The sequence below is a fragment of the Microsporum canis genome, genomic scaffold (genome assembly GCF_000151145.1).
Source record: "Microsporum canis CBS 113480 supercont1.7 genomic scaffold, whole genome shotgun sequence".
NCBI lineage: Eukaryota > Fungi > Ascomycota > Eurotiomycetes > Onygenales > Arthrodermataceae > Microsporum > Microsporum canis.
In genome coordinates this window covers 949,509-976,709 of record NW_003299163.1, presented here as the reverse complement: position 1 = coordinate 976,709, position 27,201 = coordinate 949,509, and the positions used below count along the sequence as shown (strand labels likewise).

Genomic DNA, 27,201 nt, shown 5'->3' with positions numbered 1-27,201 from the left:
TTCCACCCCCTATAGTATAGTATAGGAGTCTGTTTATGAATGCCTGATGTTTTATCTACGGTCTCTTTTGGGAAGAGAAAGGAAATACATTTACTCTGCTTTATAGTTGACGTTGATGGACTTTTAGCTGTGCCTTTATGGGTCACTTCATACTTCCTCTTTCTATGGTCCCTTGTTTATTCATTTTATACCTATAGCTTGTAGGAAAGGAGTTACTTCCTTGATAAGTTTCTGCATGTACGAGATTATACCTATACGCTATTGTGAAAAGTATTTTAGTCACCTTTATATATTTTTATATCTGGCTAACATTACTTTATTACTCCTTTATGAGCACTAAAGGAGTGGTGTTTCTATACATCTGAAAAGCTGTTTTACATTTGCTATCTCAAGATGGCCTCATGCCGCATCTAAAATCTTTGTAGGCCATATTTCTCACCCATATATTATGGCTATAAGGGTGTCCTTTCCCTCAGGAGTTTACATTTACTTCATCAGTCAGTGGCTATCAAACCGTTTTTTACCACCAGTCTTGATCAGCAGTGCTCTATCCGTATTCCGCAACAACAGCTTCCCAGAGACCACAGTGCACTAGCAATGGCAGAACGCTCTCAAGTATATGATGACGATGAGATGTCTGTTGCGTTACCCGATGCTCCAGATAATTCTCCTAGCGAGGAAGAAGAGAGCGAAGAGAACATGGAGAGTGGTAGCGACAAGGAAGAGAGCGATGTGGAAATGGATGACAGGTTTACCCCTGAAGTGAGTGACCATTTCCATATCTACAAGAGGTTCAGTAACCTGACACTTTGCAGGGTGGTGGAAGGAACGAAGCAGCATACGTTGAGGGATGGGATGAGGATGCCATATATGCATTGGCGATACAATACAGAAGGTAGTGCCACATTATACACAAATAAGGGACCCTTTGAATACCTTTCTAAGAAAAGAATATAGACATAAGAAGAAATTCTGGACGAAAATCGGCGAGCAGCTGGGCTTTCCATGGCGCGAGGTCGAAAGGATGCACTTCGAAATAGGCAAAGAGGGCCTATCGTCAAGAGCCAACGAGGCTTCACGAAATCCCACCACCAGTGATCGCATAATGGAGGTTCTCAAAGAAATAGACTACTTTCGCAGTATATTCTATTATGAGATGGATGAGCCTCGCGAACCGCTGACATACCCTCGATTACTTGATGCCTTAGCTGGAATATCGATAAGCACAACAGCCTTGATAGCACAAATAGAGGCTTCTCCTGGCCCCTGGAGCCCCCGTATTATTGGGTTAATGGAAGGGATGGTTCATGATCTGTGGATATTGGTGTCTGACGAGCTTGCTGGAGCGGATTGGAACCCAAACGTGGGGCCTTGGTAAGTTCTGATCATAGAATGTCGCTGGCAAATGGAAGAATGAACTAGCTATGCCGCCTGATTTCCAGAAACAGCCTTCTTCCACGCTGACGGAATAGGAAGAAACAAGTTTGGCGCTGGAATATTGATCAAAATATTCTAGAAAACGGGTAGAAGGGCGGGTGGCACCAGGCTACTGAAATCTGCATGAATCAATTTCTTTCACCCTTTTTTCTGTACCCTGTACTAGAAGTAAGCTATGCCACGACGAGCCCCTAAACGACCTTAAAGATCATCAGTCTGGTGTATCTGTTACGTGATATCATGCGAACTAGGTCAGCCTCCCTCTCGTACTGGCATTTTAAGGTGAATCAAGGCTTGATCGACGATAGTATAAGCATTACGTATAATATATGGAGTACTTTGTATCACGGCTCGTATGTCACCGTTAATCAGCCAACTTGGGGTTCTGTTGCGATGGAAGAGCCTGAGAGATATTCAAGGAATTGCCCAAACATAGCACAGAGTACAGAGTACAGAGTACAAGATGGAGAGAAATATCCATAACATGAAACTCCCTCCCTTTGCCCGCTTTGTATTCTGGACTGACTAATAACACGTACTATACCCCAGCATGAGGATTGATATAGATCCACAGATGCGTTTCTGGACGATCGATAAAAGAGGCGTCAACCTTCCCAATGGAGTCAACAGGTTTCGGGCGATTAAAATAATCCTGCATGCTCCCTTTGTTTCATTTTCAATAACCGGATTCCGGTTCCTGTATGCGTCATCATGTCCAGTGACATAATTGTCGCGCATGGCTGTGCCGTTTGTTTAAACAGGGCGGTTAACCAAGTGCATGGTTACATATGTAGGGCGAGTGTGGGTGGAGAGCCTTTCCCTAATAGAGCACCAGCTGCATGGTCACTGATTCTAAAACGGGTATCACGGAGAGTTGCTATAGGGCTATGCATCGGTTATATCATCGGGCGGTTATGTTATAGCTATGTGGTGTGCGATATGCAGGCCCCTGAAACACACATACATGCTATGTATGCAGCTTTCCAAGGTCACAGGCGGCTATGCAGTGCATCCTTGCCCTATTGGGAAATAATCCTTCGGGGCAATCCCTATCTATACCAATAACCATGTCGATAACATATCTCGGGGCCGGCGCATGAACTTACATACGCTGTATGCAGTTATCGATGCGACGGGCCTTCTGGAAATTTATGCAAACATGCATATGGATGAAAGAAAAAAAGGAAGAAAAAAGAAAATTCCATTTCTAGAAGAATACCACGCGTTCAGGGCTGCAAGAACTGCATCAACAAAAAAAAGAGGCTCGGAGACTATGAATAGGGGCCGGCGACTACTGGAGGACTCCGTAGTGGATATCAGTTTGTCAGCAGCTTGCTTGCAACGATGACGGGTCAAAACATGAGCTGAGAATTTGATCGATACCGAACGGCGTCTGAGAACGGGTTTTGGCCTGTTCTCCTTGTCTCCTCAGCTAAAAATAATATTCCGAGATAGATGTTGAGACAATCACTGGTTACTAGTGATCTTGTCCGACTGGCCCTCCCCTGGCCTGCCAGTTGCCATGGCTACCAACATACTATACCTACAGGGATTAGAACATTCAATAGAGATCCCGAATATAAACGATATGTGAGCTGTGATATCGATATTTCCCCCGTGGAACCAACACGCCAGCATAGCTGAGCTACAGATCTATCGATATCGGTGCCCGGCATGGTGACAAGGCCGAAGCTGCAACCAACCAGCCAGTCAACAACTATCGAGCTAGTTATATGTTACTTCTCTCTGTAAATCCTTTGTTCGACTCCCCCTTTTTTCTCAGTTATTTGTCAACCAGAATGTTCACGCGAAGGACTATTTGAGTCCAATAGCCAAACGGAAGGGAACATGCAGTCATGCATGTCTTCAATAGAGGTAGACATGTGGTTCTGACATGTTGGAAGCCTGCAAGAATCCTTCATACGGGTTTCTTTTCTTCTTCTTTTGCTCTATCTGACAGGTTGAACAAACGAACTTCTATCCAATCGGTGGGAAGCTCAGGACAAGCCCCGACCTAGTATTGCAATAATACCCTCAAGCCATGGAACGTTTAGCTGTGGATGGCTACACCTTTTGATCATGGAGAAGAAAGACCGCGTGGATGGATCCCGCCATACCGCCATAACTAACGGAGACGTAACGGGTGAAATGAAATGACAGCCCGTTCCCGGGGGAGAGAGAGAGATGTGCAGTTTGGTGGCTTTGAGGCTGAGGGGGGTTGCTCTGCTCAGGTCGAGCCGACGGGCCGATGAGTTTGCTCTCCTTGTCTGGGGAGCATCGAGGCCCTCTTCTCTAACCTGCCGAACTACGAAACAGTCGTACAAGACGGGTTGGTTGGCTGGTGGTTGGCGTGTCTACGCCGCCACAAGTCAGTCAGTTCAGGTTCATGGGTGATCCAGAGCGCGTGGGCGAGCCTGTTCGAGGAGCTAGAACTGGACTAGAGGGGAGGGCGCCAGAGAGAGAGAGAGAGAAGAGCGACAGGAGACGGTTTGAAGAACAACGGCCATCTACCTCGGCCCTGTGAAGGGGGCGTCGAGAACGCTCAGGCTCTGAACCTTCCCATCGGTTCATCTTGGTTCAATGCGAGAGCAGGTTAAGGGATCGTCCGCCATCACCGCTGTCCGAAACGGAGGAAATGGGGCAGAAACCCAAACCCCCCCTTCTCACTAGCCACTGTGCAAAGCGGTAGCAGTGTTCAGGTTCTGGTAAATGATCTGTACGTGGCTTTGAAGCTTTGCTCCCTGGGTCTCTTTTCGCCTCCCCCAGAAGTTTACACTGGTTTACTAAGATGGTTACAGTTAAACTAGGGGGTACATGGACCCGACTCTCAAGCCAGTTCCGGACCATAGCTATCCATATTGAGAATAATATTCCCTGAAAAAAAAAAAATTAAAATGCTATTAATATACGGGGGGTGGGCGTGAGGCGATAGGGACGAGCCGCGAGGGTCTGACCTCAAAGCGTTAATTCTCCTAACCTGGAACCATGGGTTGTACTCGCCATTAGCCGGATGTAGATGTCCAGCACTCGTTAACCACAGTTGGGACGCGGTGATGGAAGTCCAGTGGCACGATATCTTGCTTTGCAGCATGTTGTGTAGGACGAAGCAGGTACAGAGTCGCCCATCCATCTCTCCCCTGAATGCTACCGTTTCTTCAACGTTCAATAGCAACGATCCATGGTAAGTAAGGAGGGGGTTCGTGGCACCGCACCATCCGCTGTCAAGATGGCCGCCCAGCTAAGTATGGAAGTACCCCCGGATACATAGTAGTGTACTCCGTACTGGAAAGGAAAATGGTCGAGAGAAAAACCAAGACCTACTCTATAAACCATGCTCTGATGCTTGTACATACATATACATATGTATGCAAGATGCACGATGCAAGATGCTGTGATCGGATCAAGTGGCACCTCTTGGAAAATCTGAAAATCTGGATTCCTTTGATTCTGATACATCATGCCGTCCAAACCCATCGTAGTCGTACATCTTATGACCGCCACAGCTCGACCAATAGATGTCTTCGGTCGAGCCGAACCCACTGAACGGGATCAACTGAATCGATATTTCGCTTGAACTGCTATCTTCATCATATCTTTTTTTTTTTCTTGATCACTATCATATCTTCTTTTTGATCACTTTTTCTTTTCTTTTCCCTGGGCCACGAACTAGCGATCGACCATCTCTCCATAACCTTGCGGAGATCCCCCACCGTCCATGTTCTTTAGCATGTATTGGCAAAGGGGGCTATACTTGTTGTATGTACTAAGCTGACTGCGCTTTATAGACATGCTTACTACTACATGGCCTTCTCTTGTTACAAAGTACTGACTGACGAGGGCTCTCTTTGCTTTTTCTCCTTCTCTCCCTCTCTTTGGTCTGGCTTAGTCTTTTCAGGGGTCAGCTGTGGGCGGTCCTACATGGGGAGTCGCACAAGCGTACATACATATATCACGTAGAGCCCACGAACATCAATGGATATCGTGAGCCCGAGATGAAACGCATGGCTAAATCGGTGTACAGTAATATTGTGTTAATATATCCCGTACAGCTGAGACGAGATGAGAGGGGAGGGCCGTTGAAGGCTGGGGCCGATTCCTCACTCTCGGTACCGCTTGGGCTCGTATTTGGTCCCATGTCGAGATGTACTCGTATCCTTTCTACAGATCATGCAACATGTCATGGTCGAGCAAGAGAGTTGGATAGTCTGTCAGCGAACGCTTAGTGAGTATGATACGTCCGCAGCAACCATGTCTCCCAACTTCTCGTAGAGTCCATGATCCTCCATACTCTGTCTGTCTGCCTGTCCGCCTGTAGTAACATTCTCCGTACATGCAGACAAGACCATCTGTAACAAGCGAACTTTTGAGAAAAAGAAAAAAGGGGAGACGCTCATCCTCCACAGCTGGCCCGAAGACCAGTGAGAGCGAAGCATCGCGCCCAGCCCAAGCGCAAAGCAAAGCAACCCAACAGCCAGCGAGACAAAGAGTCTAAGACGGGCCTCTTTTTAGGCGTTGACCCCCGTAACTCTGGCAGTCTCGATACATAGTATCGTCAAGTTAAATGTACTCTTGGGCAGACTAGGTCGAATCAGTTAACCGCTCGAGCACAGCGCTTGGGCGTCCATATTTTACACTTTGCGGAAGAAAAGTCAAGGCGAGTTAATGTTTCCTATGGTGTGCGTGTTATGTATGTATGATGATGTAGAAGCGAAGAAAAGAAAAGAGAGCAGAGGCCTGACATGTCCACTCCGCTTGGTAGGGACAAGGGTCAGGGGGGGTGGAAGCCCTGCTCTGCTGGCTGCACCAAGCGGAGTAAGCGATGAAGAAAGGCGAACGACGGAGAAAGAAAGAAAAGAAGAGAGAGATGGGGCGCGGTAGGGAGGAGGAAGAAGGGAAAGGAAAAAAAAAAAAACATTCTCCACTGCAGGAACCAGGAACGGCTTGGGTGGTTTTTTTTTGTTTTTTTTTTCTGCTTCTTCTTCTTCGTCTTCTTTTCTTTTCACGGTTGACTTGTTGGTTGCTGTTTGCTGTGTGGCCATGGCCGGACTGGACTGGACGGTACATATTTAGCATCAAAACTAGTTTTCGACCAGCGCATCATTTCAAGATAGGCATTTATTTATATATATGTCTCGATCTCGCTCTCTTTTCTCCGCCTGGGCTTCGGCGGTTGGTTATATATATGTTGTCTCGTCCTTCCCTCCCACCGCTTCTTTGCTAGGGTTGGCGTCTGTCTCTTTGATATATAACATACACACGCTCACTTCCCTACATCAAGACAGCAGCAGACATCGACAGTCTCTACTGATACCTACACTGATACAGACTCTTCTCGAGCCATCTGGACATGACCACCATGGACGAACAGGAGTTTGAAGTGTTCGACTCCCTCCCCCCAGCTCTCCGGCGAAAGGTCAGTTCTACATCGCATCTTACATCTTACATCTCTACCTCACTATCTCTCTTCTCTACGTCTATCTTCTATCGTCACTTCTCCTTCTTCATCACGTCTTCTACCGGTCAGTGATAGGCGGCTGGTAGCGCCCTGCTAAGTCTCTTGGCCGCCCAACCCTTCCCCAGGCCTATAAGGCTTAGGCCTTTTGCACAGCATATCAACTGGAGATGGGCTGCCTTTGGGCGTCGCTAGCCTGAGACCTTGCTTCTTAACTGTGCTCATCGTCCCTTTTCTGATATCACTTTTCCCATCCCCCTTACTGTGTATGTCTCTGCTAGGGTGCACGCTCCCCAGAGGGGGCTTGCTCACCTGGCACAGGCAGGGCGTCCTAGCCATACGCATTAATGCGATCCGTCGCATCCACCGCCGCATCTCCATCTTCACACACACACACACGCTACCACTGCATACATACTATCGCGATGCACAACAACGTACATATGCTAACGAGATGCCTAGCTCTTTTCCAACGTCGAGCGCTTCCGTCTCGAGCAAATGAGACTAGCTCAGGTCAGCACGCTCGACCGCCGTGGAAGTGACCCATCATCACGATGCCCCAATTTTGCATCCACTCCCACTAAGCTATGCAGACATCCCAGGGGCAGCAGCAGTCCGAAGGCCCGTATGTTCAAACCCACTCTCCTCTCCTTTTTCCCTCTCCCTTCTCCTCTTTTACTCGTCTTTTAAACTCCTTCCCGCTCGCACTTTTCTTTCTTCTGCCGTGGTATGATGTGTTTGAAAAGAAAACGAACCCTTTGCTTACTCCTGAACTAGGTGAACGACAGGGCAGGCCCAACTTGCCAGTCACCCCGTTGAACGGCAAGAGACGGTGCAAGTCATCGCATCGTGTGCTCCAGAAACCCTCTGCGCAGCTTCAGACCGCCTACCTGACCGCTCAGGCTGACAGCGAGTGGTTCCAGTCTCTCCCCCCAAAGGTGCAGCAACGCCACTTCAGCGCTGAAGAACAGTCCCGTCTTGGCGGCTGGAGGTCGAGCGTCATCTTCGACGCTGCAGACCAGGCTCTGTACAAGTTTGGAAGCGCCGCCGGCGAGTCCTCCCTCTCCCTGCCCGGCACGTCGACCCTGTCTCGCTCCTCTTCCGTATCGAGCATGTCGTCCGCCGCCAGGTTCGATTCCGCCGTCGACGTCGACGGCTCCCTGTACGACAGCTTCAGGTGGCTCGACGAGGAAGACAACATCGACCTCTCTCTCGACTACCATGCCCATCTGGCCGAGACTGCTCCGACCAAGACCAAGTCTCGCCGCAAACGACCATCTTCCTTCCGACGCACCATCTCCATCTCCTCCAGCCATGGCAGCATCAGCGCTCTCCCTTCACCTCGCCTGCGCAGCCAGACCGCATCCCAACCGCATCCATTCAACTTTTCTTTCCACAACAACGGCAACAACAATAACAACAACACCCTCCTCTCACGCTCCGTGTCAAAGTCGGTAGCGGGCCCCCATTTGCCCACTTACCTGCCTCAGTCATCCCACAGCTCCGTTGACCACCCAGCTCAGTTCTACCAGGACCCCGAGGCCCGTCTCAAGCTAAGAGTCTACCTTGCCTCCCCCCAAAAGTTCGACGAGGCAATTGAGTTTGGCTTCCCTTCTCTCGAGCACAACGACAACCTAGGAACCCCGTTCTGCTTCGACCGGAAGTGGAAGATGCAGGAGTCCCCCACCGCAAACACCTTCGTCGACTCTGAAACAATCTCCCCCTACGACGTTAGCAGCGGCCCACCCAGCCCCCGCACCGCCGTACGACCAAAGACCTCCGCCGCCGACCTGACGGAAAACACCTGGCGCAAGCCCTCGGTGTGTGACTCTCAGCATTCTCGACCTTCTTTTTCTGACCGCCGCCGTCCGGTCCAGCCCATGGTCGTCGGCTCTTCAACCCATATGGGGACCAGGGAGATGACGCTGAAGATGACGCTGACCAGGCCTGACCTGAGGTCGAGCGACCTTCTGGCTTCTCCCAAGTCGTCCACCACGGAGGAAGACCCGCTCAAGCTGGCGGACCTGCCCGTTGACGAGAAGGCTCCTGTCTGGGATAAGCCTGACAAGTGTTCGATGAAGAGCGTCTGGAGGAAGATCACTGGAAGATGAACCATCTATTCGCCATTTGAGAGTAATCGGCTCTCCCACCACAGTCTTTTTGTTTAATCTTTAATTCTTTATTTCTTCTTGCCTGCTTCGCTTCCGTTTATGAATGCTTGCATTCCACAGCTACTACTTTACATACCCATATTTCCTTTTATTCTATCTCTTCCTCTTCTACCATAACATACCCAATTTGACGCCCTTATGACCAAATCTCTACTAATTTTTTTTCCCTTCTCACTTTCCATCATTATAGCGATCTTTTTTTTTTTTTAGCATAACCTACATGCATACATACCCACCCATCTCCCTGGATCTCCTTTTTTCTTCTCTTTCCCGCTATCTCTTTCCGCTATTTACCTTTCTTTTCCTAATTATTGACCTACATCCGAAGCTAAGCTCATCTCTGGAATCCATCTTATTCCTTTTACCCTTCGCCGAATCTGCTATCCTGTACATATCCCATCCCCACCCCGGGCAGACCCATCCCCATAGCTTAAAAATGAAAAAAAAAAAAAATCAGAATGAACCAATACTTTCAACCCACTTGTTCATATGTGTGTCTACAAACTACGTAAAGCAGTCCACTTCCAACCCACCCTCATGCATACGGTTAAAACGAAGGAACTGCTAGAAAGAAAAATATGATATGATATGCATATATCTTGGCCCCGTTAGAGTCAGTCTGTATCCCTGCCCCGTACCCCTATGCCTTACATCCTTGATCCCGGACCAGTCTGCCCGACAACGCAAACGATATAAGCGCAGCGCCGACATCCATGTTCCGTCATCACATCTGTACACACATCACTAGTTCTGCTCTTGTTCCGTCTGTCCGACTGATGTTTCTTTGATTCCTCACATTTTTTCGTCCGTTGCTCGAAAGAACTATATCGGCCGTGTTATTGAACCCTAGGTACCCGAGTATGTGGTCTTTAGACATAGACATACATATGCAGCCACGGGTTGGTGACGCGAGGCCGTCTCATCGCAGCATGGGTTGGTCATACTACATAGCATGTACTTATTCATCCATGCATACTGACAGTGCATGTTTAGGGGGCGCTTGCATAGGATATCATATACGGAGTACACGGAGGAACATCTTTCGTCTTCCGTCTCCGTCTTCCTCTTCTCATCGTAACTGTAACTCCATCACAACGGCCGCCAACATGCTGTGTGTTAACATGTTGTCGCTAACAAAACTTTCCTTCGTCTCAGCCCCAAACCTGAGATCGGTCACGTGACTATACATGTTCCATCAAGTAAGCTGAGGCGGCTTGGAAGGACAACAAGAGGAAAAAGACGAAGACGGGAAAGTCGAGGAAGAAGAAGAAGAACAGATTCGAGTCTTTTTCATTGTTTGGTCTCTTATAATTAAAAGAAGACGCGAGGTGCTGTGAATTACCGGCGTTTCTTCTTTTTTGTTGCTGGTTTTCTTTTTGTCCACGAGACGTCTGGTAAGCTGTGTTGACTTCCGCCGGATAGCTAGCTGCCTGGCTCTGCTCTGGTAGCTAGCGGTGACGGCCAAGAAGAGCTCCATACTGACTGATATTTACAAATTAGTTTCTACGTCTCGACTGTTTTCTATCGTATTGTATACAGAGCTCTCGTTCGCCGTCGTTTCACATATGTCGTCGTCCCGGCAATTCTACGTCTCATCATGATCATCAGGAGCATCCTGTTGGCCGGCAGCTTGCTGCTGGCCAGTGCCATTCCCGGCACCCTCGCGAAATCCGATGAGCCCGAGATAAAGGTGAAGGAGTTAGATAAGGTGCCGACCAGCATCTACTACTTCGAGGATACGGATACCATCATCTTCCAGAAGGGCTTGGGCGAGATCTACATATCGACCGATGCTGCCTCGTCATGGGAAGTGATGAAAGACAAGACCGGGCTGCTGTGGCTGAACAGACATCACACGCAGAGTGCCTGTATCGTCGGGGACAAACGCAAGCACTGGGTGACGTACGATGCGGCAAAGACATGGCGCGAGTTCGAGGTCCCCGATAAACTGATATTAGGTGAAAGAATTCAACCGTTTGTTTTTCACGGCAAGGACTCGAACAAGGCCATTATCAATGCTGAAGAGTGCCTGCTCACCGGCTGTAGGCGGGTAACGTACTACACAGTCGATGGGTTCAAAACAATTAAGAAACTCTTGCAAGACGATAGCGGATGCTACTGGGCGGTCGGACATCCAAACGTTGGAGAAGGATTGGATATCCGCAAGAAAATCGATGACCGAATTTTCTGCATCCTGCCTGGGGCCTTGCCTTTTAACTCGAGCCCGCGTCTGGTCTACTCGGATAAGTTCTTTAGTGACGATATGGCCATCCCGGTCGAGATCAACGGCCGGGAACTCAGAGGCATCAATAAGTTTGCTTTTGTTAAAAAATTCCTAGTCATAGCTACTGTGTCGGATGGAACTTCCGAAGCAGCTATCTACGTCAGTCGCGATGCCATGCATTGGGACCGTGCGGAGTTTTATGGCGGTCCAAAGGTTCGAGAGGGGAAATTCACCTTCCTTGAGTCTACCAACTACAGTATACAGGTCAATGTGGCTTCTCGCAGGTCCAAGCTGCCCATCGGAAGCTTATACACCTCGGATTCTACCGGGACCTCCTTCACCATGAATGTCGACTCGGTAAATGAGGATAAGGATATGTATACCGATTTCGAACAAGTTTCCGGTATACAGGGCATCTTCCTGATTAACAGGGTGGACAATGCCGAAGAGGTCAAGACAGGCAAGGCTTCAGAGAAAAAGATAGTCAGCCGCATCTCCTTTGACGACGGCAGAACCTTCAAGCCCTTGAAGTACAAGGATAAGGAGATCCATCTCCATTCCATTACCCGTCCGTCCAACTCTGGTCGTACCTTTTCAAGCCCGGCTCCGGGGTTGGTTATGGGGGTTGGGAATTCAGGGGATAGGCTCAAGGAGTATGAACACGGCAATCTTTACGTCTCTGACGATGCTGGTATTACATGGCGCAAGGCCCTGGATAAGGCCCATAAATACGAGTTTGGAGACCAAGGCTCCCTACTTGTAGCAATCTTTGATGAAGCCGGAGGTGATAAGATCTATACCGATGAGATCTCGTACTCTCTCAACCATGGCAAGGATTGGAAAAAGGTCAAACTCCCCCATACCGTGAGTGCGATACTGCTTACTACTACCCCAGACTCCACCTCTCTCCAGTTCCTTCTGCTTGCGGAGGACAAGAACAAGAAATTCTATGTCATGTCCATAGACTTTAGCGGACTTCACGAGCGCAAGTGTGGGAAGAATGACTTCGAACGCTGGGCCGCTAGGCTGGATGAGAAGGGTGAACCGGACTGTCTTATGGGTCACAAACAGTTTTACAGACGAAGGAAAGCTGATGCCGATTGTTTCGTCAAGGAGAAGTTCAAGGAGCCGCTGCCAGAAATTGAACCTTGCAAGTGCACAAAGGAAGACTTCGAGTGTGCGGCCGGCTTTAAGCGCAACAATGATTATGACTGTGAGCCGGATGGAAAGCTCAAGCCTTCAGAGGGACAGTGCAAGAAGCCTGATGATAAGTTCATGGGCCCATCTGGATACCGCTTGATTCCTGGCGATGACTGCATTAAGAAGGGCGGGGTGGATCTTGAGAAAGAAGTTGAACGAGCCTGCAAGGAAACCTCAAAGGGCCCCATCAGTGGTAAAATCGCCGTCGAAGCGACCCCCTTCGAAACAGAAGGTTTCCAATACCGCTACCTAGAACGTAGTGATACCAGTTCTGGTGACGACGAGACCGTCATTTTCAAAACGGATAAAGGGGAAATATTCGTCTCCAAGGACCATGGTAAAAGCTGGGGACGTGGCAAGTTCAAAGAACCCATCCTTGAATTTATGCCCCATAAATACGACAAGGATGTTATATATCTTCTTACGGGAAGCAAAAAGGCATATTGGAGTATCGATAGAGGGCATTCTTTCCATGCGTTTGAAGCTAAAATGCCTTTTACTCGAACACTTGGTTCGCTACCCCTATTTTTCCATCCGGACCGCCCCGACTGGCTTATTTGGATAGGTGGAGAGGGTTGTTCCGGTAAAAAGTGCAACGATGTGGCCTATTATTCGAAAAACCGTGGAGATGAATGGGAGCTGCTGTTGCGTGGCGTGAACAAATGTATGTTTGTCGGCAAAGAGGGCGAACTTACCAATGATGATCTTATATTCTGCTCGCAGCACGAAGGTGAAGATCCACACAAGGATATGCGACTCGTGTCGAGTGATACCATGTTTTCCAAGAAAACTTCCATTCATTTTGATGGTAAACCTATTGCTGGATTCACGAAGATGTCCGAATTCATTGTCGTTGCTACCAAAAATGGTTCAGAGCTTCAATCATTTACCAGCGTTGACGGCAAGACGTTTGCACACGCCGCATTCCCGCCGAATTTCCATGTTGATTTTGAGCATGCATACACCGTCTTGGATAGCTCAACTCACTCAGTCTTTCTACATGTTACCGAGCATGCTGCCAGGGGCCATGAGTTTGGCAGCATTCTCAAGAGCAACAGCAACGGCACATCCTATGTCCTTAGTCTTAATGGAGCCAACCGAAACGTGAAAGATTACGTTGATTTTGAAAAAATTCAAGTCGTCGAGGGTGTCGCTCTGGGAAATGTAGTGTTCAATACCGAAGAAGTCAAGAAGAAGAATGAGGAAAAGAAATTTAGATCCATGATTACCCATAATGATGCTTCAGAGTGGGCACTCCTACCTCCTCCTAAGAAGGACGTCGATGGACATAGTTTCGGCTGCAAGGTCACAGACAAGGGAACAAATGATTGTGCCCTACACCTTCATGGGTATACTGAACGCCGCGACAATCGGGATTCCATGTCCTCTGGCTCCGCTGTTGGACTCATTATAGGCGTCGGGAACGTAGGTTCCCATTTGACGGCCAGGGCTGAAAGCGATACCTTCATGAGCCGAGATGCCGGTATAACTTGGCACCAGATTAGAAAGGGCCGCTATCAGTGGGAATTTGGTGACCAGGGGTCAATCATTGTCATCGTTGCGGAAGGGAAGCCTACCAAGGTCCTTTCCTATACGCTTGATGAGGGCGAGACCTGGACAGACTTCGAATTCACCGATGCCGAGGTAACGGTTGAGGATATCTCCACTGTTCCATCAGACACGTCAAAGAACTTCCTGCTTTGGACTAAAAAAGGGTCCACGACAGACCTTGTTGTTTACAACATCGATTTTTCCGGCCTGAAGGAGAGAGAGAGGCAATGTGTGTTGAAAAAGGACGCACCTGAGGCTGATGACTATTATCTCTGGTCCCCTAAGCATCCGATGCAGAAGGACAACTGCCTATTTGGCCATGTTTCACTGTATCATCGCAAAAAGCCCGATGCCAAGTGCTACAACGGCCCTAGGCTTGATAGACTGAGCAGCGAGAAGAAGAATTGCGAGTGTACCCGTCAAGACTATGAGTGGTATGTATACGCACAGAGTCAACGAATATTTCTGATACTAATCGCTTCTGCTAGTGACTATAACTATGAACGACAAACGGACGGATCCTGCGCCTTGGTAAAGGGCTTGAAGCCTGCAGACCCTATGCAGATCTGCAAGGCTGATCCGGACGCGGTAGAATACTTTGAACCGACTGGGTATCGAAAGCTCCCTGTGAGCACCTGTGAAGGCGGCGTCCAGCTCGACCACATCGTCGCCCGCCCTTGCCCCAACAAGAAAAAGGAATTCGAGAAGAAACACCCTGGTATCAGTGGCCTTGGCCTATTCCTTGCTATCTTCTTCCCTCTCGCGACCGCAGCCGCAGTGGGATACTGGGCCTTCTCCAAATGGGATGGCAAGTTTGGCCGTATACGCCTTGGCGAATCACAGCCAGAGTCCATCTTTTCCGGGGATTCTCCCCTCATCGCTATCCCCGTCACCATTGTGGCCGGAACTGTTGCCGTAATCACTGCCTTGCCTCTCCTGTTTTCTAGCCTCTGGCGAAGCGTACGGGGATACACTCGCTTACCTGGGCGGTGGAGACAGAGGCCATATGCTTCGCGAGGCGCCTTTGCAGCCCGTAGAGGCGATTATGTTGGTGTTGTTGATGATGAGGACGAACTTTTAGGAGCTGAAGAGTTTGAAGGAGACGAAGAGGACGAAGTGTAAACGAGACGCTCTCACGATAATTCTACCTATCTACCGACCTGCCTACCTTCATCTTTCTCCCGTAGCAGGGAATAGATACACTTTAATGGACACGATTATGTTGACAACTACTGATGTGGGGAGATTTTTTTTAACCCATTTTTCCTACTGTTATGTTTTCCTTTAAGCCAACCTCATTCCCCTTCTCACACCTTGTTTTATATATGACATACATGTCCTCTTTCCCAAAGTTGTTTCTAGGTAGACAAATGTTCGGATCCTTTTTACAGAGCGCTATTTTTCATTGTCTTGTATCATCATCTTTCAAAACTGTTGGTTTATAACTACCTCAAATTTTCATGTAGACGAATGACGTAACAGTCATATGATATGGTCGCCTATTATATAGTTAAGGTTAAGCCTCCTTTTTCAACCATATTGAGACCTCAAGGGGCTTGACGAGCAACCTTCACTACCGCCCGCCGCAAACAGCAGAGACCAATTTTCCAGTCTGAAGAGGGCCACCAATGGCCTGGCCTAACTCAGATCGTAAGTCGAACACTTGAGAGGTCACAAAGCATGCAAATGGAAAACTTACTATGATATAGAGCACAACAGCTGCGAGCAAGGAGTGAAGGGTCGTTCAGCATAGGAGATTTATACCTGGAGAATTATGCATCAGAATGCTTGCAGCAGTAGTGCGGAAAGGCAGGGCACTACGAGGAAAGCAGACGATGAAATGAAAGGAGGGAAGAAACAACAGTTCTAACCATCTTTTAACGTTATCAAGCGTCTCATATTACTGCAGATCTGGAGGAGACAAACTCTTGTTATGCATTAAAGAGAGCCTTTCATATATACCACGGTGACACCCTATATAGATCTCATACATCGCCTTAACCAGGTATATAGCCTGATAGTGATGCAGTTGACTGGTCTAATGAAATGCTAACAATCTAAGGCCAGGTAAAGATGTTTGAAAGCGGAGAGCGGAGAATCACCTCGTTTCCTTAAGGAGTCGCTTTAGATATAGCCAATACCGGATATTTGGGGAGGTCGGCTATTGGTAGGTACAGCTCGATCTTGAAGCCATGTCGTCAACGGTGCAAGCTAACTGTTAAAGATCTACTTGGTCTACGATATGACGGGTTATTCGCCTATAAATAAGAACTGAAAGTGGTAAAAGTAGAATTACCAAATTCTTGGAATGGAGAATCCAGTTTAGCTATCTCCTGCATCTTAGATGGAGAGATAAAGATGTGAGGAATATCACTCTAGCATGACGAAGTTTATAACTAGTCAACTAAGCAAGAGATGTTATTTGGTGGTAGTATATGATTCGATGATGGGACTACGTTATATGCGATCTTTGGTCAATTTATGGCCACGTTGCTAAGGTTGTGTGAATCTCAGGCCCAGAAAACCGTTCCAAGTCGTTTCCCCAGGAGATGAAGAAGGCTACGGTAACGAGTTACCAGCTAGTCCAATCCGAAGAAGCTTCAGCGCCAACGTTGTTGCAAGATACCTTGTTCTCTCCGCTCTACTTCAACATGGACCAGTCTAACCTTACCCCTACCCAAGTTGAATGAAACGACTTAGCTCCGCTTGACATGGTCAGTTAAGCCATTATCCATGTTTGCTACCTTTACGTACAATATTGATGTCTTATACTGATATAATCCGACCAGCCTACGTTTCGTGGAGCTACTACGCGCCCGATAGACCACTATATTCCTGGCAAAGAGGATAGGGATGAGGAAATGAAAGAGACTAGGGAATTTTTCACCTGCTTATCGAAAATTAGCATGATAGCCAACTAAGAGGTGTTCTACAAACATTTTCTTGAACTGGACGCACTCATGACCATGCAAGGCATCTTGCTCAGAAGCTCTGCTTATCCCCAGCAAACTGGAAAACGATATAACGAATGCATCCAACACCAATACGAAGACGGCTTTGTTTTAAAACTGGGACGGTAAATCTGAATTTCCGAGGGGTTATGCGAAGGGCCGCCCGATGCAGTATACGATATCCTCTCAGTGTCGAAGGACGAGAGTGTCTTGAAGATTTTTTTCTTCATGGCTGTTGATGCACCGAGTAGCTGGGCCAAATGCACCTGTGAATGCCATTGAACACAGCTACCATTCCCGCTGTATTCTTAGCCGTAAGCATAACTATTACGGCAACTGTCGCAAAAGTTATCATTAGGCTTCGAAAACACGAGTAGCCGGCGGCTAATTTTACGATGTTTGATCCATGTGGGCTGTGGAGTTCTGGGATGATAACAAGCTGTGGTTGCTTCTTTACTTGGCTACATTTTGTCAAAGATCAAGCTTCTCTTGGGGAACTGTCGCTTTGGCCAGCTCGTATTGATAAAGCCAAGGAGTCATTATCTTTGTTGTATGGAGTCCTCTGCGTCGACGCTCTGGCTACCGGAGATATTACTCGCGGAAGATATAAATACAGGGCTATCCTAGGCCCCCGACAAATTCCGACCTGTTGTGGCGGAAGAGCTGTCGTTCGATTGCAGGGTACTGCCTGATATCATGGTATCCAAAGCCTGTCTGGGGGTAGCCACGTAATAAAGCATAGTCGGTCGCTTGCTTACAGTGTTGAATAGGGTGTCATATATGGCCATAATGTTGTGAAGGTTCAAACGCAGATTTCACTATTAATTTATTTGAAATATTACTAGCTCTGCGAATATATTAAATGTAAGGCTATTGCTCGTATTATTGAAAGATACCATTACACAGTCATGAAATTAATAGAAGAGCCTCTTATAGCTGAGGTATCCTTACCCAACCATTGGCGAAAAGGATGGCTCTGGGTGAGGATGGATTATGCCGAACCCCTGAAGTGGGCGGAATCAATCTTGGCTTATCTTCATCGTGTGTCTCTGTGAACTCCTGTATCTTATTAACGTTCAGCATATCAACTGATCAAGCCTATGTACACACTTCATCACTTCAGTACCCCCAAATATCCAACACTTGAAGAAAGTTAAAATTAAAAGAGTTAAATTGTATAAAGTAATTAAACACCGATGCATACTGCGTAGCCAAGCCATAAGCTTGCGCAGTCTGTGCCGACTGCAGGGTTCCACGCATAAAAGTCATTCAGGGAAATGCCATTAGCATTGGCGAGATCCCAGCAGCCATCGCCGCTGACAACAGTATGCCATTTTTGACAGTTTGGAGTTACGCCAGCCTGTGTGGGTGCTGGTGGAGGGGTTCCTGGCTTAGTAGCTGTTGGCGTAGATGTTGAGGTTGCGGTTGGGGTAGGGGTAGGGGTTGCGGTGGGAGTCTGTATGGGTGTCGTTCGATACCAGTTTTCCCGAGGATCTCCCAAGCACTCTCCAACGGTAACGGCTATATTATCGACAAGTCAGCCGGGTGAAATTCATATTATTAGCTAGTGTGAACGGTTAAGAAATCACATACCCTTCAAACCCCTACTCTTCAACTCATCCAGCATTTGTTGTATTAGCACGTCGACGGTCGTTTGATGCACATCGTGGGCCAATACCATGCTTCCACCTGCGTTTAGCCCATTCTTGAAATTGCTAAAGCTGACAGAGGCACCAGCGGGCGTATCATTCTCATAGTCCTTGGTATCAATGTCAACTTCGATAACATGGAACTTGAGATCGGCCATCGTCTGTAGAACCAAGGGGCTATATGCGAAGTAGGGCACGCGCATATAGGTTGGTCGATATCCATTGGTTATGGATGCAAAAACGTCATCAAAAGTTGACATTTGAGAGACGATGCCATTACGATCAAGGGTAGATAGATCCGCATGAGAATATCTAAGAATCTGTTAGCGTATTGAATTAGATGAACGTCTTTGCGCAAAACACTCACGTATGCGATCCGATCTGGTGTCCTTCGTTAAACGCTCGCAGCACTACATCGCTATAGTCCGTAATGGTGCCAAAGTTCTGAGCATTCATGAAAAGCGTTGCCTTGGCTCCGTTTTGGTCAAAGATATCTAGTAGCTTGCTTGTATATTCGTAAGGGCCATCATCAAAGGTAATTGCGACGTCGCCTTTAACTGTGCAGCTCTTGATAATTTGACCAACCGGTATCACCGCAGCAGGTTGAGTGGGAGGGACTGTGGGGCTAGTTGAGGTTGAGGTTGAGGTTGAAGTTGAGGTTGAAGTTGAGGTAGTGGTGGGCGTGGCCGTAGTTGTAGGCGTGGCTGTGGTTGTAGGGGTGGTCGTAGTAGTAGCTGGTTTAGTTGTTGTGGTTGCAGGCGTGGTCGTAGTAGTGGCCGGTTTGGTTGTAGTAGTGATTGGCTTAGTTGTGGTGGTTGCAGGCTTAGTCGTTGACGTGGCCGGCTTGGTTGAAGTAGTAGGCTTAGGGAACAACCATGGAGGGAGCCATGACTTGCCCACTATGCGTGGTATTTCAGGGCGCAATGGTGTGGCTGCGACGTAGCAGGCAAGCAGCGCAGCAATAAAGAGGGTATAGAGCCGGATCAACATGATGCCCAACTCGAATGTAAATGTACAGTATCCAAAAGAAAATGTAAATGAAAACGAAGGGATGTCAAAAGAGCGTGTGGTGTATATGTAAAAGAGTGACAATTGATGGCGGACAGCCTCAACACATTTCTATAAAGACTACACGTCCTGGTGGGTGGTGCCATCTAGTATATATACCCTTGCCCTTGACGTTTTTGTCCGACTTGGCCCTGAACAGACCGCATGATTTAATATCGAAATCCTTGAAAATAGAGTGCTTCTCGTACTCGGCAATAAGCGAGCGGGTCTTCCAATCGTCCAACAGTGAGACAGCAGGGGTATGAAAGGTGTTGGAGAAGGAATTTCTAAAACATGGAGCAGGTGCACGGTTTCTGCCTCCTCGATCCAGAAGATCTCGAGAGGGAGTGGGCCGAACGCCATGCATCGAATGCTCGCTTCCATGCAGGGGATATCCAATGATGTAGCCGCCAAATTCTCAAAGTCGTTGGATATGACTCGTCCCTGCATTCTGCCAAGGAGACAAGAGTCATGGCAAGAATCTCTCCTGGTTCAATAACCATGCTAGTATCCATGGAGGTACCCATTCTTCCGGGAGCGAATGTGCGAATGTTGCACGTTGGGTTGCCTCGTATAGAGAACTTATCGGTGATATATCTGTTCCGCCTTAGCCGTCGTCTCATCCCTCGCCGCACCGTGGCCAGCATCCGTAAAATGATCTTCGATGAGAGAAAAAAAGTTCTGTCATCCAGGGGTATGTATAACGGGTCCATGGAGAGAGCCACCAATGGAAACGTCTCTGGTTGAGATCTTCCTCCTCGCGAGACGTGTGGATTGCTTTCAAAGGCGAGAAATCGACGATCCGATTTTAGATGCCGAGGGTGGCGACCGGTCATATTATCTCTTTGGGCATAATTACAATATGTGCTCCGTACTCCGTGTCAAGCATCTTTGGTTTTCCACTATGAGGCAGTCTCAACTAGTTAGCTGTAGCCGCAAAATGCCCCATCAACGGCGCCGTTCGAAGAGATGGCGACATCTTTGTGGAAAAGCTCCGGAGCTACTTAAGGCGTAAACCCGCTGGTCGTTTCACGATATCTTGGAGTACGATGCTCTCTCACATCTTAGAAGAACTCTGTGTGCCTTGCAGTGTTGGCGTCCGTGAAAAAGAAAAGAAAAGTCGAACAACTAAAATTTTATATAAAGGGGAAAGCAAACCTTAAAAGTATTATTAGTAAAAGAAGTTGCAAACGGTGCAAACATACACTGCTGAGTCAGCCTGGCGAGGTTTTACTTCTTCTTGCTCTCTTCTTATGCTGATACAAACTCCTTTACTGAAACCCAGGGCTTGCTTCTACTACGTAACCCTGGCTATTACAACTCGATAATATCTAACACTACCGCTCTCCCACCGGCGAAAGCCGCTGGCACTGTGTCCTCTTGTCCAGTTAAGCCTTCTGCAGGTCCCCAGGGATGCCAACTCTTATCATGACTTGGTCTTGACTCGATAAAACCCTCATAGCGGACATGGGTGAAGGGAAGCTAGGGGAACTCAATAAGGAGCTTCATCTAGAGGGTAAGGTATCCTATATACTTTTCTAATGACACTAAACTAATCTTTTATTGCTAGGTTAGTATGGGCCGTCAACCTTGAATGACGGTTGCCCTGATATCTCCTAGGAGGAGGAAACCAATATCCCAGTTCTTATCAAGACCACGGTCGAGAAGGAGATCACTGCGTGCTGTATTATTTATCCTTGCTACACACAGTACTTTCCTTCCATCATACAAATTCCCACAGTGAGTATTCTCTTTCCTCTTTTATATTCTTCCGTCCGCCTTCATACTGTTACTTGCGCCGCAGAGCCTAGACCTGCCCATTGTATTACAAAAGTAAATATACAATAAACCCCAACGCCATTGATACGAGTGCATAGAGAGAGTTTCGCGCATACATCGTTTTTAATCTGTTCCAATCCTTCCTAGACTGACCTTGTCGTAGGAATGTTGTTCATCCTACCGTACAACTTTAGCTAAACGATGATGGTCACCGTATATTCCCCTACCATGGGAGAATGAAGACGGCTTATGCTCATCATTTGCTAATTTTGTACTCCGTAGATGGACGCATGGACACAGAACCTATCGCTTAAAATAACGCGGACGGAAGCTACCATGTTGTATTAAGTGCCAGGAGGCTTGGCATGAGCCCGCCAACCAGGACCTCTTTTCCGGAGCTGGCCAGAGTTGAAGGTGAAATAATACGAAGTACTAACTCTTCGACCGAAGGGCGGAAAGGCCTAGTTTAATGGGAACCAATCTAATAAGCTGCCAACCCTTCCCAGCCGTGACATCCCCGGATTAACTATAACCCGACCTGTACGTCAAATAATATTACACAATCGAGGCGGTCAGTAGGACAACCTTAAGTCTAAATGCATCCAGCTGAGCCGCATCAACCTCCTTTTGATACTCCAGCGAAGTTGATCATCCGAAGAAGCTGGCTTTTGTATGTGTATATAAATATACATACATCTTCAAGAAGACGAGGATATGGGAAGCCACATGTCCAACCCCATCCGGACTCTAACCTTCAAAGAAGGCACCTCGGCTATGGCCCGACACTTATCGTTTATACTTCACACCGGAGGGCTCCGTCAGATAAGCAAAGCAGATACCCATAAGCCACCTTGACTGGCGCAAAGGCCATGGATCCCTCGCCTTTGACTATCACCAGCTCCCCCTTGATCATAACGCCTCCTTATCAACATAGTGTGGATACGTAAAGGTAAAGATCACCCAAACTGCTTTCCCCGGCTTTTCTCTGCCAACAAATACTCCTCACCGTCGGTGTGAACTAGGACAGGGCTATGAAAGTGTTATCAGACGGGATATCTAGATCGGTAATATACGTTATCAAAGGCGTCGTACTTTGAAAGTAACGGAGTGCTTGATGATATCCCGTTTGTTATCTTTACAGTTGTATTTAAATATTCGGCATGTAGCCTCAGCTGAAGCAGCAATAGAGCGGCCTTATCGATTATATCCTGTTTAGGTGATAAGACGGATGCTCTGGGGCATTGGAGAACAATGCCATCTAGATTCTCTACCTTTAACTTGTCGAGATGTCGACATCTCACACGTGTCTTTACATCATTACATGCTCTACATAATGCTGCTAGACTAGAGAGCTCCTCCTCAAGCCTTGCCAATGAAGATTTATTCCCGTCTGCTCCGGAAAAACGTACCTGGACAGCAGTCGATTTCTTCGCCTACTGGTAAATAGTTCAGGCCTCTCCCGTTCCGACGCCGCCGCTACTATATGGCTTTGTGACCGCTCCATTTACTTACTCTTAACTCGTACTTGTATAGGTGGAGTGAGTCTTGGGCGGTTGCAGCGTGGTCAATTGGAGCCTCCTTAATCACACTAGGAGCAACTATCAGAGATGCAGTGCTGATAGTTCTATTTGGGAATATCCTGACTTCCATTGTGATTGTATTGAACGGAAGGGCAGCAGCAGCATATCACATTGGCTTTCCAGTCCAGTCAAGGGCTAGTTTTGGAATATACGGACAATACGTTGTTGTCGTTATCCGTGCATTGGTAGGGATCGCCTGGGGTACGTGTCCGCATCCAATCCAAGGGGTTAACTCTCATTATACTAACATTGCACTTTGAATACCAGGTGGTGTGCAGCTATATTACGAGGGACAGTTTCTTTCCATATGTCTTCGTTGCATATTCCCTGGATGGAGTCGTATTCCAAACACTATACCTGCAGTAGGTATTGCCCTCACCTCTTAATTACTAGACTTAAGTTAAACCGCAATATTAGAACCAATCTATTACCGTACAAGGATTGATCGGTTTCTTCCTTGCGTTCCTATCTGCTCTCCCCTTCACATTTATCCACACAACAAAGATCCGGCATATGTTTAGTGTAAAGGCTGTCATAGTGCCCCTAGCTGGTCTAGGAACCGTATGCTGGGCCATCACTGCCAACAAAGGGATTTCTGCAGACAAGCTCGTGGATGAATCAAAGCGAGAGTCAACTTCCATCTTTGCATGGGCGCTTATCTCCCAGCTCAACGCTGTACTAGGTACCAACTCCGCTTTGATTGTCACCGTCCCCGATCTTGCTCGCTATTCGACAAATCGAAATGCACAGGTATACGGACAGGCGCTGGGGCTACCATTATCTCAGACCATATGTGCAGCATTTGGCATAATTACCACGGTAAGTGATAGAAGTAACTGCCTCTCTTCTCTGACTCAACTAACGGTTATACCGGGCAGGCTGCAGTGAAGAACATGTACGGGGAAGCATATTGGAATCCTTATGACCTTCTTAACGGTATTCTTGACCATGGCTATACTCCCCAAGCGCGAGCAGGGGTTTTCTTTGTGGCTGCTTCATGGGCATTCGCCACATTGGGGACGTCTATTGCCTGCAATGCCGTACCATTCGCTGCTGATATCACCTGCCTTGCACCAAAATACGTCAACATCGTTCGAGGGCAGTTCGTCTGGCTAATCATGTCACTAGCAATTGTGCCTTGGTACGTATGTCATCTACAGCTTTTCTTCCAGCATTTCTAAGTAAGGTATCTTTACAGGCGCCTTGTTGGAACTGCCAATAGCTTCCTCCGCTTCCTAACTGGATACTGCATCTTCCAGGGCCCCGTGGTTGGAATTATGTTGGTAGACTACTTCCTCGTCCGACGGGGCAATCTATACCTACCAGACCTATACCGCCACTCATCAACAGCGCGATACTACTTTACCAAGGGTTTCAATATTCGTGCTTTTGCTGCATTTATTATCGGCTCCTTACTTCCCCTACCAGGGCTGGTAGGAAGCATTGGAAAGTCCTTCTCCAGTGCAGCTGATCATATGTTTTCTCTAGGCTGGATACTTAGCTTCTTAGTTGGTAGTCTTACATATTGGGTTCTCTGCATGGTGTTCAAGATTCCCGGCGATGATGCTCTCTATAGGTTTGAGGAGAAGGTGGCAGAAGCAGAGGAAATGGTGCGCCGTGGAGACGAAAACTCCCCGTCTTTCGAGGTAAAAGGCGATGCATCATCACAGGCCGAGGATATTGAACAGCAGAGAAGGACATCAGACCCCTTGCGGGGCACTGTATGAATACATTCATCTGAAGTTTACCAGGCAGATACAATTACTTTCCCACCGTGCGTATACCATTCTATGAATATGATATGCTGTTACCCGTACGTAGCCTTAGATACATGATCCTAAAGGCCCAACCCTATGTACCAGAGAGGCTATAACATAAGTATATTTCTTTGCGTTAGACCATTAAACGAGATGCGTTGGTGTGGTATCCTTTTCAACGTGGCTGTCATTTTACGGACCCGTGCTACAGCACCCACTGATCCCGGAGGGTAGAATGCACCTACATTTAACTTGGGGGTGGTAAATCCGCAGGGCTAAAGGATGCCGGAAGCAACTAATAGCGGATACTATTCAGTATATCAGGTAGTCAGAGTGTTTCATAAGAAAGACGGGGACATACCTCTCCCATGGTCTGCAGTGTATACTTCCCCTGTCCATCATACATGTAGACTGGAAAATCCAAAGGACAGAATTGACGCATGCTGGTGACAACCGATTTACCCCATCGAGGCTCTCTGATTAGCGTACGCATTACTCGATTAACCTGACGAAAGGGAGGTAAATGCCACCTACAACTGCCGACACATGCCACACGGGGAAGCTCCGGGAGTGATATCGGTAGCTACAGCAATGGCCTTGAACCTGGTATGGCCAGCCGCCTTTCATCCATGGATATTAGCAACGACGGTGTTCGCGTGAGGGGTCTCTGACGCATATTCATACCACTGCAGTCCCCATCGCGCATCGCTCAGCACATACGCCAACCGGGTAACTGACATTCTCGACGTTGACACCGGTGATAAACTCCCCGCTCTCAGTAAGAAGACATGCACCAACACGGAACTTGGAGTATACGCCTATCTCGTTGTTAGTCACCGGGTATTACGTTGGCGGGGGGACCAACGAACAGTAGGCACGGTCTTTGGCCGCAATGGCCTTCTGGCCGAGGGTCTCTATCTCTGCATCGGTGATTGTAAATGGCATCTTGGATATGGTGATGTGGTGATAAAGCAACTGATCAGGTTGAGATTGTTGTCTCTAATGTATGTATGTGTGTGGCTGTCAGCATTCAACATGGAGCTGCTGTTATACAGAAAGTTTCAAGGCTAGTACCAAGACGGAGTCCGACGACTTTAACCTCTAGAGAACCAAGCTGTGCTCAATCATGGAGTCTTGATGGCGATATCGGTATTTTAAATCGAGCTACTTTTATTAGGCACATGAAAATAGCTCACATCCTTTATTTTTACGAACGATATTTCAACACGGATCTATGGGAAACGTCTTATAATTTCATACGTATCCCCGCTTTGCATACCGATGGGATCGGGAGTACTTTCTGCTTATCCAGAAACCCCAAACCCAACCATCGGAAGCTTCATGTTGGTATATTTGTAAAACACCAAAGCCAGGTTATCGACACATATTATCTAGTGGCATCGGAATCCCTTTATATCAGTATCTCCTAGCAGCTTCAATAACTCTTCCGTATTAACAAACCCAGTACCGCGAAGTTCTCTGTATATATCATATATACCTAGAAATTGTTGGAGAACTGTATTAACAATATTCTGAAAAGTTGGTAGAGTAATAGGATCTGCACCGATAAACTATATATTATTAGTATTATACGATAGGTCTTTCGATATAACATACTTATTGTTCTCTGAGGCGGTTGGTATAGGGGTCATATATTAAAATCCTCAGTCACTTGGGCTGTCTAGTAGTTTAGTTTGAGTTCGCTATACTTGCTAATTAACTAACTGATCGGGCGATGGTAGCTAGCCTAGGGTTTGCGCGAAATCATCTGGATGTCTGCTTGTTGATACCTCTTCTGGCTAAATAGTGATTGCATTATTTCCAGTTCCGGCGCCCCGTAGTTAAACTGATCCCCGTTATCTTGGGAAGCTAGCCGTTTATTTGGCGTTGCTGGAGAGGCCTCGGTCGTTAGATGATGCTTCGGACTTGGCTTCGATTGGCAGGCCACTAGGCACCTAAATATTGGGATTCTGTGGGTCGACTATACACGAATGGGCTATTTCGAATTCAAAGCGGTGCTCACAGGCCGTCTAGCAAGGAGACTTTTCCAGGCTAGAGCAGCAGCCGCTGGGATTCCGACCTCCACTTAGCTGCCCGACTTTCAGCCTTGGTAGGTGGAACAAATCCGCTATAGGGGATATTCGAATTAAAGAGTCGACCCCCAGAACATAGAACCGCTCGTATATTCGGAGGATATCGTAATTATAGGAAATCTGCTTATAGATATCCTCTAGCCTTAAGCACCGTTAGTTCAAGGTCATAAGCGTGAGAGAATCGGACGTACGAGACAAGTTTCCCAACCTGGCACTTAACCAAAGGAATGGCAGTACCGCAAGCATTTGATTGTGACCTGATAGTATAGATTGTCCTTTTACTTTGACTCCCACTATAAAAGCTTCCACA

At 47.5% G+C, this 27,201-nt stretch overlaps 6 protein-coding genes across 6 annotated transcripts; 4 read left to right on the top strand and 2 right to left on the bottom strand.

Moving 5' to 3' along the window:
• Nucleotides 1-597: 597 nt before the first annotated feature.
• Nucleotides 598-1,378, top strand: MCYG_07541 (uncharacterized protein; the record flags this gene model as incomplete). Its single annotated transcript, XM_002843712.1, has 3 exons — nt 598-762; nt 816-895; nt 958-1,378. The coding sequence occupies 3 exons, from the start codon at nt 598-600 to the stop codon at nt 1,376-1,378; spliced, it is 666 nt and encodes a 221-aa protein (XP_002843758.1).
• A 5,415-nt stretch (nt 1,379-6,793) lies between these two features.
• MCYG_07540 (mucin) lies at nt 6,794-9,000 on the top strand (the record flags this gene model as incomplete). Its single annotated transcript, XM_002843711.1, has 4 exons — nt 6,794-6,956; nt 7,171-7,217; nt 7,352-7,514; nt 7,667-9,000. 4 exons carry the CDS (start codon nt 6,794-6,796, stop codon nt 8,998-9,000), a joined length of 1,707 nt encoding a protein of 568 aa, XP_002843757.1.
• Nucleotides 9,001-10,657: 1,657 nt separating this feature from the next.
• Nucleotides 10,658-15,157, top strand: MCYG_07539 (signal sequence binding protein; the record flags this gene model as incomplete). Its single annotated transcript, XM_002843710.1, has 2 exons — nt 10,658-12,148; nt 12,197-15,157. 2 exons carry the CDS (start codon nt 10,658-10,660, stop codon nt 15,155-15,157), a joined length of 4,452 nt encoding a protein of 1,483 aa, XP_002843756.1.
• Nucleotides 15,158-18,377: 3,220 nt separating this feature from the next.
• Nucleotides 18,378-19,625, bottom strand: MCYG_07538 (polysaccharide deacetylase family protein; the record flags this gene model as incomplete). The annotated part of the gene is made up of 3 exons (XM_002843709.1): nt 18,378-18,442; nt 18,580-18,812; nt 19,003-19,625. 3 exons carry the CDS (start codon nt 19,623-19,625, stop codon nt 18,378-18,380), a joined length of 921 nt encoding a protein of 306 aa, XP_002843755.1.
• A 3,087-nt stretch (nt 19,626-22,712) lies between these two features.
• MCYG_07537 (allantoin transport) lies at nt 22,713-24,768 on the top strand (the record flags this gene model as incomplete). The annotated part of the gene is made up of 6 exons (XM_002843708.1): nt 22,713-22,900; nt 22,995-23,242; nt 23,309-23,403; nt 23,459-23,860; nt 23,920-24,182; nt 24,240-24,768. 6 exons carry the CDS (start codon nt 22,713-22,715, stop codon nt 24,766-24,768), a joined length of 1,725 nt encoding a protein of 574 aa, XP_002843754.1.
• Nucleotides 24,769-25,073: 305 nt separating this feature from the next.
• On the bottom strand, nt 25,074-25,743 carry MCYG_07536 (cytidine deaminase protein 2; the record flags this gene model as incomplete). Its single annotated transcript, XM_002843707.1, has 5 exons — nt 25,074-25,106; nt 25,160-25,274; nt 25,333-25,418; nt 25,483-25,616; nt 25,668-25,743. The coding sequence occupies 5 exons, from the start codon at nt 25,741-25,743 to the stop codon at nt 25,074-25,076; spliced, it is 444 nt and encodes a 147-aa protein (XP_002843753.1).
• Between the last annotated feature and the right edge of the window lie 1,458 nt (nt 25,744-27,201).